A 21756-nucleotide genomic window follows, 5' to 3' on the forward strand; every position below is an offset into this window, starting at 1 on the left:
ATCATTTAGTGTTTTAGATGATTTAGAAGTTTATCGTGGAAAGGGTTTAAAAATAGGAGTTTGTAAAGTATTGTGCTGTAAAATTACTGGAGGCCTAATACGACCTACAGTACAGATGGTGAGCTATATGAAAAAATTTAGTACGTTATTTAGGGTGTTAGTCAAACTAATGTACGTAATGGTGGTTAGCTGGTTAGGGAGGTTACGAGTTCACTGAACAGAGGGCACCAATGTTAAAAGTTTCTTTATCTTTGCGGTGGTCTACGTTACCTAAACCCAGCGAAGACCAAGGGTGGACAGTACCTGTGTTTTTATGTAAATGTTCTTGCAATATCACTACACATTGAATTATTCAAATAGACCCTGTATGAACTCACGGTAGCAAACCCCACATAATAAACAACATGTACATATATTTTCACGCATACACATCAAGAAAACAAAATTAATTAATATAGTATATCATATTTGTAAACAAGTTAAAACAGATGGCCTCTCCCTTTCAAATATATAAAAGAAAACTTAATTTTAGGACTTTTAAAGATTTTCCAATTACAGTATGTTAAAACACAGAGGTGCATGTGTTCATTAAATACAAAAGATTTCTAGCTTCATTGAATTACCTATTGTAAGCACCTTTCTATACCTTATAATCCTTTGGTTCCATTCAAGCTTCACACATATATCCATTTCTTAATTATCTTCCAACATAATCTCTCTCTCCACAAATGAAACCTAATTACTGATAAATTTATCAGCCAGCATCAATCACATAATGTATGGAGCCATCCTTAACTTGGAGTAAATGGTTCCGTGCCACTTGGTCAATAACATGGTTCTAAAGTTTTAACATAAGCTCAGTGGTTCCTAATTGAAAAAAAAAGTTACTGTCCAACAGAACATATAAAGTTTTCTAACCACAAATTTTGTTCTTTTGACTTAAAATACTATTGCTCATCCTTACAAATATAATTTGTGCTGTTGATGGAGCAAAAGAAGTATGAAGGATTTCCTTTTTACTTTGCACTGCTCACTACTTCAGAGGACTCTTTAAACAATACATCAAACTTATTTTCTCAATGGAGGAACTTTACGGGCTCTATAGGTTGTGAAGATTTGCCAATGCATACTACCTTTTGCAATAGCAACATATTCATCTAAATTTCTGGAAATAACCACTAAAATACAACGATGTAAATAAGCATATAAGCAGGCATTTATAACTGTGTGTTCCTCAGAGACCAAAGAATCACACACTTAGAAGGGGCATGGTAAAATAGGGAAAATCGGAGGAACAGTACCCTACAGAAGAATCATAAGGTTACAAACCAAGACTGGGACACTGTACACAACATTTTAGATAAAAAATTAAACATTTCTTGATTTGGAAAATATTCTCCATTTATGCAAGCCAAGATTGTGAGACAGAATTATTGAAATTACTATTTTATAAGGTTGTATAAATAGGTGTATGATTGACTGTTTTGTATTGTCCAACGAAGAATAAACTTTGAATAATGAAGAAAGGTTTACATTTATCTTTATGAAAAACAATAAACTGTGTGTATATATATATATATATATATATATATATATATATATATATATATATATATATATATATATATATATATATATATATATATATATATATATATATATATATTTATTTATTACAGACAGATCTTTGTGCAGGCAGCATCTATAACATTTACAATGCTTCCGGAAGGCTAAAATTACTACCAGATCTTTGATCGGATATATATATATACACACACACACACACACATTATATATATATATATATATATATATATATATATATATATATATATATATATATATATATATATACATAGATATATACATATGTATATATACATATATATATATATATATATATATATATATATATATATATATATATATATAAAGATATATACATATATATATATATATATATATATATATATATATATATATATGTATATATATATATATATATATATATATATATATATATATATATATATATATATATATATATACATATATATACATATATATATATATATATATATATATAAATATATATATAAATATATATACATATATATAAATATAAATATATATATATATATATATATATATATATATATATATATATATATATAAATACTCAAAAACTGGTTTAGCATTCACTATCTGACAGTTGAATAGTCCTGCTGTACTGGCTTTTCTTGGCAAAAAATTTGAGTCTGCCCAAATCTTGTACACCTATGGAGGGACACATTTTATATAAAATGTACAATTCACCACACATGCTGTATAATGTGCCCACTGAAAAGCTAAAGTTTATGCTATAACTTAATGCATTATTCTACAGCACTTCTAAATTCACTAAATGTTTTATCTTCCCAGTAAACCCAAAATATCTAATAAATAACAATACATGATTACGGTGAGATTCTATACTAAACTCTAATCATTAATTATGAATATAGTACCTGTATGTGTATTTTGAACCTGAAGCATGTAGAAAATGCTATGAACTCATAGATATCTTTAAACTTTACATGCAGTGAAGTATCTTAAGTCAAACAACAGAAGTGTTAAATGAACTCTTTCCAGTTTACAAAATAAACTATTTTTTGTAAAAAAACAAAACTGACCTGAACAATTTTTTATACAGTATACTTAATTAACATATAGGGAACAGTACCATGAAAACAAATTGCCAATAACATTTAAATCTTGTCTCTTAAGCAAAAATAATAAAGCAATTACCCCCATTTAATTCTCTGATCTTCACCAATATTCAAAACCCCATCCCTAGCCACAATTCACCATCCTCAACATACTACTCCAACATTCATTAAGAATACACCTGGTTATACAAAAAGATTGTAGGACCACTTAACTAAGATTGTAATTGGCTCAGAATTACAGTATCTTGTGATAAACATGAAAATGAAAACTTAATGCCTACACAAACCTCATCAGTAAAATCTGAAACAACTGTTCACCTACCATACAAAATTTGACAGAATAGGTTTGGAATGCCTCCCTTACAGAATAAAAAAAGTATATAGTGCATCAATATTAGGAAAATAAATTAACCTGTTTTATTCCACTCTTTCCATTAAGACTAGATAGAGTATCAATACTTTGTTTGCTTTTTGAAACAGGTTATAATCAATATATAGAGCATCAGTTTAGAGTTTTAAAACACATTTCTAAAAATTATGCAAAGCATTTAAAATGAAAAAGATGAAGCATGCATACAGTCATTTAATGACTCACCCTCCTGCAAAAATAATAAAGCAAATGTGACATGACCATGATTAATTATGATCTAAAACTTTGCTACAAGCTACAGTACGCTATCTTTACAAAAATAAACACATTTTGGCTTCCAGAATTTAGATACTGTACTAATACATTTAGAACTTTTGTGGCCTAAACTCTTTTAGAAAAAGTAACCACAGTATATTTGGTGCTGGAATCACCATTTTCAAACCAGACCTCACGCACCCTTGTCATTTCTTTTCATTTTGGACTTCAATGACTTTTGAACCATATGTATATAAACTTCATTACTGTAAAGAACAAACTGCAAAACACACACACATGCAAGTATCATACTGCAATGTGTGTATGATTTACTAACAAAACATACAACCAAACAAAAATACTTTGTTACTAATCTTTCAAATATAACACGCAGTGATAGAATTTTGTGTATTCAAAACTTTTCACTTACAAGCAACCAACAGATATGGTTTAAAAAATAGTCACAAAATATTTTCTCTATGGCAAGAAAACGTACCCATTTAACTGAAGTGACAAATAGTACTTACCAAGAGTATTTCCAAGTATTTTCATCTTTGGAAGAAATAAATTTTGATAATGACCAAAAGGCACAAAATCTTTGGCTTCAACATAAAAGAACATGACATTAAGTTAATGATGACCTTCCAACCCATGTGACCACAACCTAACCAATTAATATGATCTAATGAAGAACTACAATTACACTATTACCGCTTTGTTGCTATCCTAGAACAATGTAATCTATGGTCCCATACTATACAAGAATATGAAGAATACAACTACATAACCATACCAACTAAAGAGGTATTATATATATGTCAAAGTCATGCTGAATTTGTGAGACAATTCCTTCCACTTAAATTTCTTACTTTGGACAAACATATTTAAGTACAATATATTGTACTTAAAAACATCAAAACATTCTGAAACTCTGATAGTGGATGCTATAATATTCATAGCATCATAAGTGAACTAACAACTTGAGATCCTTGCTTGTCCTCAAATCAGCATCACATTAAAATAATTTGTCATTCATAACTTTCACATTCACATCATCTACAAGTGTCATACTACAACATGCAGAACAATAGAATAAAATCACAGGAAACTACATTTCCCCCTTTTCATAGATCTCATTGATATTTTAAAGTAATAACATCACCTAGAAATATTTAATTAACAGCATACATAGGATGTGTCGGTATATATACACAAAAAAGTAATAAAAATTAGCTACAACTGTTGATAACCTCATTTTTTTACAAAAATAAAGTCATTTGCCAGCCAATTAGCATGTGTTACCTCTGAATGAACATAATAACCAAGACCAGTCATGTACTCCTGAATTGCAGCTTTTCCTTCATGGTCATGGATGAATTCAACTGACAAAGTCTGAAAGAAAACATAAGACATTAAACAAAGTAGAATATGAAAACAATTACCAGTATGTTTGGCTCAAAGGTCCTACATGACTATTGGCCAACCATGCAATAGAATAAAAGAAAATTCACTATTTTGTTAAATCTGAAAATAGAAAATGGAAAATATGTTTACAGAAAAATAAAATTTTCATGTAATATGACAATTTTAAAAAATAATTTTCTTTTTTCTTAACTATACAAAACCGAGTTCTTTACCAAAGGAGTAGAATTACAGCACAGGCTAGAAATACAGGCAGTTCAACTTTTAACAAGGTGTAAATAACCGGCAGGGTGGTGGTTCAGCTCGCTTTCACCTCAACTGAATTACAGCTGGGATTCATTTTGGGATGGTGATGGCAGGAAGGTTTGAGTTAAGAACTCAGGTTTGTATAGTTAGGAAAAATACAAACTATTTTCAAAATTTGTCAGTTGTTCCAATACAAATAGAAACCATCATTCTTTAAAATAGGAGACTCATCCTTAGGAGAGCGGAAGTCCCCATTCCAACTGGCAGGAAAACCAACCCGGAATCTCAGGCTTTGCACGGGATGCAAAAGTCTGAGTTCCTACACCTCATAAACCAAGAGATGGCTGATGGAAATCCTGGCCTGTGCAAAGGAGAGGGGAGGAGAAATTTGAGCTGTACTTCACTGTGATGAGCTCAAAGCTAAAACAGTGCTTGTTAGTAGAACAATAATAAGTTTGTTTGGTTCATCAAATTTCCCCCCGAAAGAAATGTGGGGAACAGACTCGAGAGTGTTTATACACCCTATAGCTGACAGCAAAATGAGCTTAACTATTTCAAATCTAGTCCACTTGGTGAGCATTATGATGCTCTACCCCAAGGGAGGCGAAGATTGAAAAGAAAAGACCAGTCAATCTTCACTTTCATTCTAGACTAAAACATAATCTCAGCCCTTGATCTGCAGATACTGTTCCTGTTACGAAGCAAGGAAAGATAAACCACCTGCTGAGTAGTTACTACACGACTTAGAGTAAAATTCCATAGTCCTGTGAGTCACAATACCTGACGTCATGGGCCTTGATACGAGTGTTCCTCGTGGAGGATTCCAAGGATTGGGAAATAACTTCTCCGTGCTAACAAACAGGTTCTGAATGAAAGGTATGGCTACCCTGGTACACTTAAGTTAGCTCCCCAATGCACCTACAGGAAACAGTAAAGTTGATCAGGATCATCAATTACCTTATGAAGACTAATCACCTGAAAAATAAGAAACCTGGGGTCCAAAGAAGCAGGATTCTGGGTCTTAGCAATGAACTCTGGGATGAAGCTCAGAGAGATCTCCCTACATCCCCCTTGAATAGGTGATGTCAAAGGATAGCCCGTGAAATTCACAAACCAGCTTAGCAGATGCCAGGGTGAGATGGAACACCGTCTTCAGGGTGCCTAAGAGGTTTGTATGGGGACCTCTTTAAAGAGCTTAGAACTTTGACCATGTTCCAAGTTGGTGGGCTAACCTCGACTAGAGCGCAAGACTGCTCAAAGCTCCATATAAGGCTAAAAGAAATTGCCTCCGAAGAAGAAATATCCACCTTGATAAGACTAGAGGCTTGGCTCAAGCCCCAGGTGACAGCCTTTTACCAGTGAAAAGGAGAAAAGTTTCTCTTTACAGAGGTAAAAAAAAAAAGGCAGCAATTATGGGAAGAGTGGCTTCGAGTTGATGGTTACCACTCCCACAACATCAACCACAGAAGACAGCAAACTTGGGTTGATAAAATGATGCTAAGGATTTTTGGAGGTATCGCAACAGCTGTCAAGGAGTCTCAGAAGGCAAAAGGGCAGAAAAGCGTAGAAGTCAAATCCGCCTCACGGATGCTGAATAAGTGTCTTAGAACGCTTCTGAAGAATCCAGAACTAGAGAGCAGTATACACAGGAAGCTTTGTGTTGATTAAGATGGAAAACAGGTCAATGTTCAGTAAAGCCCACAAAGTCATTACCTTTGTTGCTATCTGAGGACTTAAAGAGACCATTCTCCACAAATGATGAGTTCTGTTCAGATAATCTGCAAAGATGTTCCTTCTGCCTGGGATGAAATGGGTTGAGAAGAAGAGCACGTTCTCCTCTGACCATTGAAGTGTCTCTACTGCCAGTTGGCACAGACGATGGGAAACAGTGCCTCTCTGCTTGCAGATATAAGACACTAAGGCGGTGTTGTTACTCATCAACACTACCGAGTGTCCTTAGAAATGGTGAAAAAATATTGTACTACTAATTTTGCTTCTTTCAACACCAAATTGTTGAGGTGTTCCAGACGATGCAGCTCCTACCACTTTCCTGAAACTAACCGATGGTCAAGATGAGCCCCCGAAACTTCGGTGGAAGCTTCCATGTAGAGCATGAATTCCGGGGAGCTATTGCTATGGTACACCCTTACCTGAGGTTTGCCCAGTCTGACTATCAGAGAAGATTCTCCCAGCCTTGCGGTCTCACTTGGATCATCATCTGGGAATCACCCCGATGCTGGGACCAAGAAGACTTCAGATCCCATTGCAGGTACCTCGTACAAAGTTTGCCACCCCAGGAACTTGGAATCCTATCAAACCTAAATGTCCCAGCCACAACTGCCATTGTCAAGCTGGAACTTGAAGCTGTTGAATAAAAGGGAAGGCAGCATCAAGTAGCCGAGAAATTCTGTATTCTGATGGGCAGACTTTCCCGCGCTGCGAGTTTATCTCCAAACCCAAGTAGACTAGCATCTGAGTTGGAGAGAGGATAGACTTCTCTAGATTTGTCAAGATCACCAGATTTTGAAAACACTTGTGGAGTCTGTCTTGGTGATCCAGGCGGGTCTCTACCGAGTCTGCAAGAAGTAAACAGTTGTCTAAGTACCGTAGCATATAAATCCCGATAATAAGGCCCTAAGACAATACCAGTTGGGAGACCCTCGTGAAGAACTGCTATACATTACTTGACCTTGTAAAACACAGGAAATTCCTGGATGTCAGAGGTATAGGGAAAGTGGGTGTCTTTCAGATCCAGAATGACTATACTGTAAACACTCTTGGTCTGACGGCTTACAGTAGATGACTGTGGTTACTGTCTTCATCTGGAACTTGGTCTACCAGATGAACAAGTTCAGGGCCAAGAGATCGATGATGGATCACCAGCCTCCAGACGCCTTCCTGACTAGAAAGAGTCGACTGTAGAAGCCGAGGGACCCATCTTCTACCTCCCAGAGAGCATCCTTTTAGATTATCTCTCAGATCTCCTGTTAAAGGCTTGATGTCTGTCTGAACCTTCCTTGTATGATAAAGATTCTATCAGTGGAGGAATTAGAGGAGGGGAAGAGTTGATGAATGGGGGGTGGTACCTGGACTGCAGGACTTGCATGGTCCAGTCCTCCAACACGTACAACCATCTCCTCTTCTACTTCCTTTGAAGGAATCCCCCACTGGGTCATAAGGTGGGGGAATTGCCAGTCCTAACATTTCCTCTCCCTTTACTCTTCCCCTGGGTTGGTCTTGACCCTGTCTGGGCTGAAAAGATTGGGCAGGCTTCTTCAGGATGAATTGTATCCCGTTGGTTCCCCTAGTAAAAGATTTGCCGAGATTGGGGATGCAAGTTCATTGTCTAGCAGTATCTGAGGTAGAGGGTTGGGGCTGTGAAAACGAAACGGCCCTCTGCCTTATGGAGTCCTGTGTTTCCTTCCGTCAGTTCTCTGTTGCTGTGGCGATGGCGTTTGCAGAAAGAGAAATGGGTGCTACAATGATGCATTCCTCAGGGTCATGCGCTCCCGCTTCCCTATCCTCTTATGGAATCTGGCGGTTACAGCATCCTGCCAAACCCAATTTGTCTAATGGGATGTCAACTGGAACATGAAATATTCCACAACCTTGGCCCACAACAGCATGATATTTTTCAGAGCCGCCCTCTTTCAGTTTGACAGATCTTTTGTACTGGATAGTTAGCCAACCGTACCCGACTAGTTGTCAATCCAAGAAATAGCCTGCAGAGCATTCATTGTTATTTTCTCTATGTTAGAAGCCTCCACCTGACTAGGAGACAGGAATGGAGAAGAGGCTGTCTGATGAGCATCACAGGGTCAGCTTTGCAACAGCTGAATCCAGTGGAAGAGAAGAAGGGTTGGCATCCAACACTCGGTAGTATTTCCTTTGCTTGGGCATGGGTATAGGAATCTGGTGAGAGGAGTTCAAGGATCTTAGGGAATCCCTTTACTTAGTCCCCTATTTTCATCATTATGTCCTTTACAAGCGTCAACCACAGAAGTTCAAGTCTATGTTTGGCACGAGGTGGAGGGCTACACAACAGGTCGAAAACAGATCTTCCCTTTGGAGAAGAAGGCAGAGCTTCCCCAACCACAGTGACCGAACGAACAGAGCAGAACACAGCTAGGAACGTTCACTCTTGGCTCTTCTTCCTTAGATAGAGGAGCCTTACGGTCTGGTAGGGAATCCTGGCTGTCCTGGGTCTGAGGCGCTTCCTGTGAAAACGAGGGCTTAGTGCTTGGGTACTCAACCCTAAAAACCTGGCACTGCTCCTGGAGTCTGGGATCCTTGGGTGGTATCAGGAGCCGAAGAGAAGAACTCCGACCTTATTCTTGGACCCAGTGGTATGGTGATGAGAGGATGAGGGGCACATTGCCTATGCACTAGCTGAAGATATTCCCCAAAAAATGTGATGGGAATCAGCCTGTAGGAATCTGCCAGAAATTTCCCTAGGATATGAAGTGACCCATGTATCCAAAGTCTAGTGTTGGGAAATCAGCATGCAAGTCTCAGCATATCCCACCTCGTAGAGCTTCGGGAAGTTAGTGAATTCTGTAATCTTGTCTTTCTTACCTTTGACTATCCATCTTCCTGGAAGGACAGGTTGCCGGTGATAAGACAGTGCTGTCAAGAGGTATACTAGGGAGGAAGAGCCAGGAGGAACAGATTCGATATTTAAGTCACACGAGTATTCATCAGCAATCGCTAACAATGTGATAGGGAATGCGGAATAGTTATCTTTGAAGGGTCTATGTTCTTAGTGGGTAATTGATCAACGGAAGAGAAGACCTGTTTGTGCCTTCTTCTGGCATTACACACTGATGTATGCTCTGTTTGTGAGAACCAGGCTGCAGCTCTCATACTAATGCGTTCCGTTGCGGACGTACAGTAATCCCTTGCCATTTCGCGGCCTCAGTGCATCGTGGATTTTCAAAAATATTCATCAAAAATTATAAAAAATGGTGCAAAAGTTACGTGGGCACTAGCAGAAGGCAGGGAGAGTACAGTAGAACATCAGGTATCAACACAGAGATGGCGCACAACTCAAAATCCACCTCTCAGATTCGCTGGCCATCTCGGCTCCAGAATCTCGCAAGCTGATTAGCCGAGCCGCCGAGACGCTTTACCCAGCATCTCTCCCTGCCATGCGCCCCGCAAAGGGAGACCGCATTCATTGTTCTCTCTCGCTTTGCTTGTGTTGCTTAGTCTTACCGCATGGAACTTTTAGCTGTTTTCTTGTGATTTTTTAGTGTAAAATAGTGCCTGTGACGCCCTTGAAAATGGCTCCTAAACGTCCTCTAACCTCTACATCCTTTAGTGAACCCAAGAAATAATGACAGTGAACAAGAAAGAGAAATTATTGGACATGCTTCAGGCAGGCAGTAGCTATGCGTCTGTTGCCCGCATTTACGGAGTGAATGAATCGACGGTTCGCTACATAAAAAAAGATGAAACAAAAATACGTAAATCTGCCTCAATAACATTTTCCAAGGACACTAAGCGCGTTGTGACTCCTCATAATAAGACGATTGTGCAAATGGAGAATGCGTTATCAATGTGGATATCGGACTGTCGGGAAAAGAATGTTAGTCTCGATACCAACATGATTCTAACCAAAGCCAAAACCCTGTATGATAGCCTCGTTCCTGAAGGAAAATCCAACGAAGACAACGAAGGTGATGATGACGACGACGAAGATGATCCTGCCCCACGAGAAAAATGTGGTTTTGTTGCCAGCAAGGGCTGGTTCGAGAAATTCAAGAGGAGGTTTGGCCTTTGCAGCGTTCCTGCTCTTAATAAGATGAAAGAGCAAACACTGAATGCAAGTTGGACAACATTGTGGCCAGACGTTATTCATGACTATGAGGAATTTACGCCAGACAAAGTTCACCACTCCGCCGTAGATAAGGCTGTGAGGCTGGCACGGTTAGTAGTCAACAAAGGTTTCTCTGACATGACGACGGAAGACGTCGACTCACTGAACGAGTGCCACTCGGAGCCCCTAACCGACAAGGACCTTGTCGAAATGACAAGATCAGCGAGTGAGGATTGATTGATTGATTTAAAGTTTTCAGGCATCCTGACATCTAAGGTCATTGACGCCGGTAACATTTAACTTATGTATACAAAAATAAAAAATTAAATAAAATAAAAAATAAAAGAGTATTCAATTAAAATCATAAAAGTTGAATGTCATAAAAGTTAAATATTTTTCAGAGGACCTGCTTCTGAAATAAATCTAAAAATGCCACTTGCATGGTAGGACACATCATTTCCAAGAATCTTGGCAAGGATGAACCTGCCACCCTCACCTCGAGCCTCAAACAAATATCTATTCCTCAAGTTGTTATAATTGGGGCATTCGGTCAACAAATGCCTTACTGTTAGAGGTACTAAACAGTCGTCACAATACAGCTGGTGTTGGCCCTTCAGCAGAAACTCGTGTGTCAACCGAGTGTGACCAATACGGAGACGACAAAGAGACGTCTCCCATTTTCGGGGCATCATATTATACCTCCAAGGAGATATGTCATTTGTTATCTCTCGCATTTTATTGCCATCCTGACTATCCCATTGCTGTTGCCATTTATTGCAAACCAATTTCTTGATGTCAGGTAAGAAATCATCACAGGGAATGGGATACCTTCTTGGCAGCAACTTGGATGCAGCCTCCTTAGCCAGTGAATCTGCCTTCTCATTCCCGGACACACCTACATGTGCTGGAACCCAACAAAATTGAACTGTTATACCTCTCCGTCCAATAATGAAAAGCCATTCTAAAATCTTTAAAACTAGAGGGTTATTAGAATTAAAAACTTCCATTTGCATCACTAAAAATTGTAAAATTACCCTCCTTCTCCAACGCTATTTTCTCAATAGCGATTAATATGCCATACAGTTCGGCAGTAAATATGGAAGCGGTCAGAGGAAGTGCACCTCTACAATTAAAACCATTACTATGTACTCCAAATCCAACGCCAGCATCAGATTTGGAGCCATCAGTATAGATAAAAGTTGATCCTCTATGTTCTCTAACATGTTCATTAAAAAGAGACCTGGCTTCTAGGTCTGACATATTCTTCTTATCTCCAATAAAATATTTACAAAAAGATATCTCCGGTAACTTCCATGGAGGCGTTGATGATACCTTGAATGGAAGTACAGTACCTTATTTCTAATTATATCCAGACTATTTAATAATCGTTTCACCCGAAAGCCATAAGGTTGAGGAGATTTTGGGTGCAACTCAAAGTATGATGTATGTCTTACAAGGCTTGCAGTCTGAAAAGCTAGAGAGTTAGGGAGTCTTTGCAATCTAAACCAATACCGAAGAATGGAAGACATTCGGTAAAGGTCTAAAGGTAACTCTCCAGCATCAACAAGGAGACTTGGGATAGGCGAGGTCTTAAAAGCTCCAGTAGACAATCTAATACCTGCATGATGTATCGAGTCTAATATTTTTAACCGGCTTGGGGTAGCTGAAGAATATACCTCACAACCATAACTAATTTTGGAAAAAATCAAGGGCTTGTATAATTTTAAAATGGTATTGCGGTCTGCCCCCCACGATGTATGGGACAATACTTTTAAGATATTCAGAGCTTCAACACATTTAGCTTTTAATGCTTTTAAGTGAGAAACCCATGTCAGCCTACAATCAAATATCAAACCTAAAAATTTAGCTTCTCTTGCACATGGTATCCGTTGACCTTTAATGTATATATCCGGGTCTGGATGTACTCCCCGGATACGACAAAAATGGACAACGGTAGTTTTACTTGTCGAGAACTTAAATCCATTCATGTCAGCCCACTGGATAATTTTATCAATAGAGAGTTGGATTTTTCTCTCAACCATTGCCATTCTGGTGCCAGCAAATGATATTGAGAGATCATCCACAAATAATGTTGAGAGAACATCCTGGGGAATGGCTGAGGATATCCCATTAATTGCTAGTGCAAAAAGGGTTACACTCAGCACACTACCCTGAGGAACTCCTTCTTCCTGGCACTTACTCTCAGATAGAGTTTCCCCCACTCTCACTTGAAAAACTCTACGTGAAAGAAATGCCTGAATAAATAGTGGCAGCTCTCCTCTCAATCCCAATTCATGAATGGTTTTAAGTATACCATATCTCCATGTGGTATCATATGCCTTTTCAAGGTCAAAAAATACTGTAACATGGTGCTGTTTGGAAGAAAAGGCTTCACAAATAGAAGACTCTAGTCGTATCAACACATCAGTCGTTGAGTGCATTTTTCGGAATCCACATTGAATCGGTGATAAAATACCTTTCTTTTCAAGGTACCACATCAGCCTTGCATTGACCATCTTCTCCATGATTTTACATAAACAAGACGTCAGTGCAATAGGACGATAGTTTGCTGCTAAAAACTTGTCTTTACCCAGTTTTAAAAAGGCTAAAATAATGGCTAGTTCCCAAACACTTGGGTAACTATGATCATGCCATATTCTATTAATAATACTTAAAATAAATAGCTTTGTATTAAAATGTACATGTTTAATCATTGCATATGGAATTCCATCGGGTCCAGGGGCTGTATCATTGCAATGAGCAAGTGCGGAATCAAATTCTCTTTCAGTGAAAGGAGAATTATACGACTCTTCCCTTCTTGTTGCAAAATTTAAAATTTTCTTTTCTTCAGTGCTCCTATACTGGTGACCAGGGGCTCCTTCACACTTGCTGGATACTTTTGAAAAATGATTAGCCAGGGCATTGCTAACATCATTTGCTTCAGTTACATACTGGCCATTCACCTTCAACACTGGTGGTGGGTTGGGGGTGAATTTGCCAGCTATCTTTTTTACTTTCCTCCACACAGAAGATGGTGGTGTTCTACTGTTAATGGAGGAAACAAAAGACATCCATGACTGGCGCCTTGCTTCTTTCATGGCACGACGGAACTGTGCTCTACATTTCTTGTACATAATTAAATTCTCATCAGTTCTGCGTCTACGCAATCGTGTTAAAGATCTTCATGTGGCTCTGTGCAGGGCAGTTAGTTCTGAAGACCACCACGGGACTGGTCGTCGTTTGAATAACCCTGTTGTTTTTGGAATTGAATTGACTCCTGCTGTATGGAGAGTTCCATTCAGTAAGTCTATGGCATCATCGATATTATCAACTTGTCCTGCATCCCCCTCAATTTCGCTTAGCTCACGAAATTTATCCCAGTCCGCCTTGTCAAGATTCCATCGTGGCGATCCCTGTAAAGGTGGACCATTGTTGGTGTTTATGATGATTGGTGCGTGATCACTAGTATGCCAATCAACTAATGTTCTCCAATCGAAGTCGAGAAGGCAATTAGAGCTTACGATTGATATGTCAATACATGACAAGGTACCTGTCTGGACATGAAAGTGTGTGGGCTCTCCTGTGTTAAGGAGTCCCACATCTTCATTTTCCACAATTGATGATATGATATTTCCCCTCGTGTTTGCTAAAACATCACCCCACAAAGGATGTCTACCATTCAAATCTCCAAGTAAAAGAAAAGGTTGAGGGAGTTGTTGAATCACCTCCACTAAGTTGTCATACAAAATGTTATCATTTGGAGGCAAGTACAGAGAACAAATTGTATATTTTCGCCCTATGTCGATCTGTACAACCACTGCCTGCAGAGGTGTATGAATAGACAGAGAAACTTGGGGAACATCTCGACGAACGTATATGAGACTTCCGCCATGGCTCCCCACTTGGTGATCATATGGTGTCCTATAACTAATGTATTCGCGAGGACAAGGGGTATTATGATCAAGTTTGCTCTCCTGTAGACAAATAATTATGGGGGAATGCTCATGAATAAGGAGCTTAAGTTCTTCATATTTGGCCCTTAAACCCTGACAATTCCATTGCAAAATGGAGGAAAAAACTATGGTTTATAATTTGGCAGACCCCTTGGATGGAGTCTTCCCATTAGTAGTTTTTGATCTACAGTAACACTATTTTTAGGTGGTTTTATTAAAGAGGGTCTTGATAGATTGGGTTTAGAATTTATGATTTTCTTTTTGTCTTTTTGATCTGATTGTTGAGGAGGTTGGTGGACCTCCACTTGAATTTCCGATTTATTTAAATTGACTTCCAGATCAGAAATATCAACAGACAAATCATCATATTTATTTGACGTCGTAATTTTGATATTTCTTATGGAAGGGGGCGAGAGAGATGGAGGTCTCTCTCTTTTCCGATTAGTAGGTTTTGAGCTACCAGGTTTTTGCCCCTTCCCCAATACAGGTGCACCTGGTAACTTGGTGTCAGGTGGCATCTCCATCAAATCAGGCAAGGACATGGCCTGGGAGAGGTTAGTACTATTGTTGGTAATGGGGGACGAAGGCTGTACAGAAATGGGCAATGACCCATTTTTAATATGCTGTGGCGAAGCCTCAGAAGGCAATATGATTACCTTGTCATGCAGTACTTTATTATCAGAGGTTGTATTTCTTTTCTTAGGATTACTGGCAGTGCTAAGTGGGGTTGCTGTCTCCTGTGGTAAATTTACCTTTGATTTTAAGGCCATTGCATAGCTGGTTGATTTATTCAACATTCTTTTTGCATGTCCCACACTTATGTGCTCTAAACTTGATTTGTTTAGGGCAGCTTCCTCCAACTTATACAGTTCACATCTCCTATCAGTTGATTTATGATTCAAATTGCAATTTGAACACCTGGCCTCAAGTGTACATTCTCCATGATAAGTTTTGGAGCAAATACCACACATTTTTCCATTTTTGCAAACTTTGGATGGGTGTCCAAATTTAAAACAATTAAAACATTGCAGGGGCTTTTGTTTGAAAGGCCGAACTTTAATCCTTTCATTTTCAATAAAAATATGGAAAGGTACATCAGCATCCTGGAAAGTAAGTATAATCATTGAAGTTCCAGGAACCTTATGCACTTTCCATACATTTAATGGACACATAGAAAGTATCTCCTCCTCTGTAAATTCGTATAGGTCCTTATTAAAGACCACTCCCCTTCCATAACTAAAATTTAGATGAGGTTTCATTTCCAATGTAATTTCATCACTGCCTGTCTGTAAGTTAGACAGTATTGCAGACTGAGTTGAAGATTTGGCATGGATGAGATAACTGTTCTTCCCAAAACGAGATATATCTCCAGGTGGTATGGTTCCTACTTTTTTTTGGATAAACTTACATATCTTAAAATAATTCCCTATTATCCCTTTAGGTTCAGCTAAGAGCCACATTGGTGGTTTGGGTTTTCTCTGTGAAGGCATGGGTACATTTCTATCTTTTTCAAACCAATCAGCAGGCTTGTACACATCCAATTCCTTTGGGACCTTATCACAAAGAGCTCCCATGATGTTCAATTCATTAATTTTGATACTACTAATATTACTTATGGCATTAAACGCTTCATCATGACTTTCAAAAGATATCCAAGAGTCCCATTTTTCATCTCCAAGTCTCATCCTTATTTCCTTTATCAATCCATAGCACTCAAATGCTCTATATATATCATCATAATTGGTCTCTAATGGGATTTGGGAAACATGAAGGAATCGTAGTTTCCCTGTGTTACCCAAATTGCTAGATTTTTTAACATCAGTAGAGTGGTCCTTTTTAGTTCGAAGGTCGTCAACAGAGTTTTCCTTAATTACAGTAGCAGAAGTCGTCAACAGTGCCGGGGGGAGTCAGCAAATCCAGGGGATGGGGAGTCAGTATTTGAAGGGTCCATATTTAAGGGTGGGATTTTCATGTTTTTTGTTGTTGTTTTGTTGGGTACCTGCTTGAGAATTATAAGAAAGTATCATACGTTGGAAAGGAAATTTGTATTGTCCACTATCGGCACAATGAGAGTATACTTCCCCGATGGTCCACTCCATACCCTACCCAAAGGATAGCATCAAAACAGATATAGAGGCACAGGTGTAAGCTAAACCTGCCTGTTAGGACTGAGACCAAAGTAATATGGAATCATCCTCCCCATATCTGTAATGATGGGCTTCCGGCCAAAAGCCAAGAGTCCCACCTCAAGGATTGGATCCCCCTGGATTCCGATGACCCAACCCTTGAGAGTAGTTCCGCCAAAAAGGTCCAAACCATCTTTGGGATGGCTGAAATCATCCAATACTCTCATATATAGCTTTGAATGCGAGTACCTCCCAACCGTGATCCCTTCTCCCATTCATCTAAGCAGGCAGTAATAACGAATGTGGAAATATCCACGGCATTTAGATAAAATAGAAAAAAATAGATAAATAAATGAACAAATAAAATAAATAAATATATATATATATATATATGCATACATCTACATACTGTATATATATATAACTAAGAAAAGTAATAATCATAGAGATAGGACAGCAAGATGAAAGAAAGTTGATAAAATTAGGAGAAGGTCGAAGTAATATTAAGCAGAAGAAAAAGATGAAAGAGAGAAATTTAGATTCGAACTGGGGGAGCAATTTCCCGAAGTTCGAGAGCCCTCTTGCCCGTCACCAAGATTCAGCACGGGAATGAAATGCCGTGCTGAAGCTCAATGACTTCATCAAGGCATTCTCTCATTAAGAGGGTCAGCGAGTGAGGAAAAAAAGAAGAGGCAGCTGACGTCGGCGACGATGACGAAGCTGAAGAACGTGGCCTTACCTTGGACAACCTACAAGAGATCTGCAACATGGAACGGACTATGCAACAAAGGGCGCAGGAAATCGACGATAATATGGTCAGAACCATCGAATTTAGTAACCATATTGACGGTGTAATGACGTTGACCACGAGCATCTTTGCTCAGATGAAAAAACGTCAACAACTTCCCACCACGATATACCTAGTGTGCCGAAAACCTTCTGCAGAAGCATCTGATACTCCTACTGCTGCCTCTCCGGCTTCCCACTGAGCCACTGAGCCGCCTCCTGCAGTTTCTCCAGCTCTATTGTAAGCTGTCGTTGACAATCCACCGCCCATATCAACTGACGATGAGGCGTCACCTGAGGAGCAGTCAAGCTCTCATTAACCTGTGCAGTAAATCATCTTCCTCTTCTTCACCTCCATCATACTGCATAAGTGTTTCATCCTCATTTATCAAGATCATCATCATTGTTAGAGGTGAGTTACGTATCTTGTTATAAGAATAAAATACAGTACTTCTAAAAACATATCTACAGTATATACACATACACTATATCTACATATGTATGTACATGTACACTTACACTCTATTTATAATATTTATACATTATGTATAAATGTAAATGTACATACAGTATACGTAATGTATTAAATACCGTACAGTATTTATATTACAGTATTTATACAGTACAGTACTTTATTTTATGTACAGTATATAATTTATATTATCAATACTTATTTACATGATTCTTTAATGTTCTGATGATAACATATGCATTTATAGGGTTAATATACACTTATTGTTATTATATATACATGTACTGTACATGTACTGTACACAAAAAATGTACGTACTGTATTAAAAAAATAGGGAGGGAACCTACTTCGTGGTTTTTCACCTATAGCGGTCGGTTCTAGTCCCCACTAACCGCGATATGTGAGGGATTAATGTATACTCTCAACTCCCGTGTCTAGAAAAACGGAAGCAACCATATTCTCTCTCCTTGGTGCTTTGAATAGCCCAAAGGGCCGCTAAAAGGTGCATCAAGAAGACTTCTTTGTTTTCGGCATTTGAATGGATCAGATCCATGTATCTTCTCATCCTTAGGGCTAACATGCTTTCGGTTGTATTGCAGAAAGTGATTACGACAGCCCAGTGATCGAACCTTGATGTTGCTTGGAGGGTAGCGAAGGAAGTAGCTTCCATGGTTGAAGACTTGGATGTCGTAACATAGTGTACTCTTGAGTCACTATCAGGGTCCGTACCATCGGTGTGGACTCAGTTAATCCGATTGATCAGGGAGGGTGTCAGCATAAAGTTCAGTAATTAGGACCCTCTTGATAACTATAGTGTAAGGAATTAAATTACTCTAAGGAAGTTGGAATTGCCAAACAAAGCTTCCCTCAAAGTGCCTTCTTCCCAAAGAAGATACGAAAGATCTTGGTTGGAGAGGAATCATGCTGATAGTCATCTGTTTGGCATCTCAATGCTTGTCCGAGTGCTGATATCTGATTTGAAAATTCACTTGTTCCAACCCTCTAAGTAAGGCCAAGATGTAAAACCCATTACATCTGGGTAAACTCAGTCATGGATAAGCCTCAGAATGTGGATCAATCTAGGTCGAGGAGCAGTATCGGCAAGTTGGGAAATTTCACATGATGGCATCGTTGAAGCATCTTAGAAACATCCAAGGCAGGAGAGGGGTGAGGACGGCTGCCAATGTCCTGACCGGCAACGATTGCGCTCGATCACGTTTTTGGGTTTTGGTATAGTGTTACTCCTTCCACCAAATCATGCAGAGGAATAGGTCAATGTCTTGAGAGAGACAGCCAGATCTGTTATCCTTAGCATCAGTGATTTCTTCCTCATTCTCTTAGGCAGTAGGTGTGCTGGGAAAAAACGACCAGGTGAATTAAATTAGTTCCCTGGTGATTTAAAGACAATGATCACTTGAGGCACAAGTAAAAGTTCTGACCATTTTTTAAGATCATGTGGTTCCTAATCGCAAGATACTTAATTATGGTAACCAATTACAAGGTTCACGATTACATTAAATGATATTACGGTTCCCAATTGCAATAAACAATCATAAAGTTGCCAATAATTGTAACTGATCATAAGGTTCCTGATCAAGGTAACCAATCCTAAGTTTCCAATCACAGTGCGCGGCCGATCCTATGGAAAACGACAATTGTGGAGAACAAGAACAAGGCAACTTCACTTACAGGAAACAAACACAATACGTTTACTTCCATAAAAACAACAAAATGCAAATGGACGAAGCACAAGGAAACCTCATCGCTTATGAAGGTAAGATCGTGTAGCCCATAACATAATGCAAGAGAACTGTCCTAGGTTCCTCTTCCAATGTACAGTATCATGTAATAAAATAGTAGGGAAGTATTCAATTACGAGGCGTTGAGCAACCCAGGTGAACACCTGAACCTTGTGTCTAAATGTATTCTTGGGGAAGTAAGCATTCTCGATACATAATCTCTCGAAAAAGGTCAACTTACTCAGACTGGTGGGAGAACAACAGTTCGATCTTGATTGAGACATGGTAGAAACAGAGCTGGGTATGATACTACATTCGGTATGAGGCTCTTATTCCTACCAGCAGTGCGAGATGGTGTGAGAGCAATTGCACTACACACCGATATGTATTTTCAAGGAATAAACATTCCTGGTACATATTTTCTTGCTTCACAAAATGCGCTGGCAAATGTACAACTAACAAGTTTCAAACGTTACTGCAAGGTGCGTGTAGAGGTCAGGGGCGAAGGGGGCAGGCAAACATTTGAGGGCACACTTTAGGGTATCTGAGATCATGTGAGGTCCTGTAGGAGCAAGCCTAAGCAGATGAATGTGTGCTGAAAAGCATCATCTATACTTCCTCCCGTAGGAACGCTTCGAGGTGCTCACACAACCAGCTGAGTGTGTGTACCCATAGGTAAGGGCTAGCGCCTGTAGCAGCATGTGCATGCTTTGTAGTACTAACAGTCCCACACCCGAACAGATGAGGGTGAACAAAGAACTACCAATTTTCTAGCCTTACTAGAAAGCAAATATAAAAAGTTTGGAAGTAATTTGTATTATTTCTAACAATACAAACCAGTAGCTATTTATAGGAATTATACTTTTTGCAAAATTGGAAGACTAGCCATAAGACTTTATTGCGAGGCATAACTACCAGCCCGCTAATTAGCGAGGAGGGAGCCAATGACCCCGCTCACTCAAAAAACAATTGTTGTCTTGTCACTTTTGATTGCAGGAAGGTCTTCTCAGGGGACAGGCGATGGCGGGCCCATTTGTATAAATAGCAACAAGTTTGTATCGTTAGAAAAAATGAAAATTATTATTATTTTTAGTTGCTAAACTAAAATCCTAGTTGGAAAAGCATGATGCTATAACCCCAGGGGCACCAACAGGGAAAATATCCCAATGAGTAAAGGAAACTAGGAAAAGTAAAATAAACTATTAAAACTTTAACAAAATAAGAGGAAGATAAATAAGATAGAAAAGTGTGCCCGAGTGTACCCTCAGGCAAGAGAACTCTAACCCAAGACAGTGGAAGACCATGGTACAGAGGCTATGGCACTACCCAAGACTAAAGAACAATGGTTTGATTTTGGAGTATCCTTCTCCTAGAAGAGCTGCTGACCATAACTAAAGAGTCTCTTCTACCCTCACCAAAAGGAAAATGGCCACTGAACAATTACAGTACAGTAGCTAACCCTTGGGTGAAGAAGAATTGTTTAATAATCTCAGTGTTGTCAGATGTATGAGGACTGAGGAGAATCTGTAGAGAATAGGCCAGATTATTTGCTGTATGTGTAGGCAAGGGGAAAATGAACCGTAACCAGAGAAGGATCCAATGTAGTACTGTCTGGCCAGTCAAAGGACCATCATAACTCTATAGTGGTAGTATCTCAACGGATGGCTGATGCCCTGGCCAACCTACTACCTGATTGATTGATTTAAAGTTTTCAGGCATCCTGACATCTAAGGTCATTGACGCTGGCAACCTACTACCTGCCAATTTGTTATTTGTTCAGACACTAAATACAAACCCTTCCGCAATTTATAAGGATTGTCTCGCCCCATCCTTACTGTCCTCCCTTCAGTTGAAGTGGCTA

General features: G+C 38.8%; 1 protein-coding gene across 5 annotated transcripts in view; it reads right to left on the minus strand.

Annotated features, from left to right (window-relative positions):
* LOC137624358 (uncharacterized) overlaps window positions 1–21756 on the minus strand; it is a 336909-nt gene that overhangs the window by 7761 nt on the left and 307392 nt on the right. For 4 of the 5 annotated variants that reach the window (XM_068355055.1, XM_068355057.1, XM_068355058.1 and 1 more), the window contains one exon: window positions 4636–4725. In XM_068355055.1, the coding sequence (XP_068211156.1) occupies window positions 4636–4725 (90 nt within the window). Of the gene's footprint in view, window positions 1–4491; window positions 4726–21756 lie in introns of those variants that run through there. The other variant, XM_068355059.1, reaches the window with a different exon arrangement.

This window comes from Palaemon carinicauda, chromosome 31 (genome assembly GCF_036898095.1).
Source record: "Palaemon carinicauda isolate YSFRI2023 chromosome 31, ASM3689809v2, whole genome shotgun sequence".
Lineage (NCBI taxonomy): Eukaryota > Metazoa > Arthropoda > Malacostraca > Decapoda > Palaemonidae > Palaemon > Palaemon carinicauda.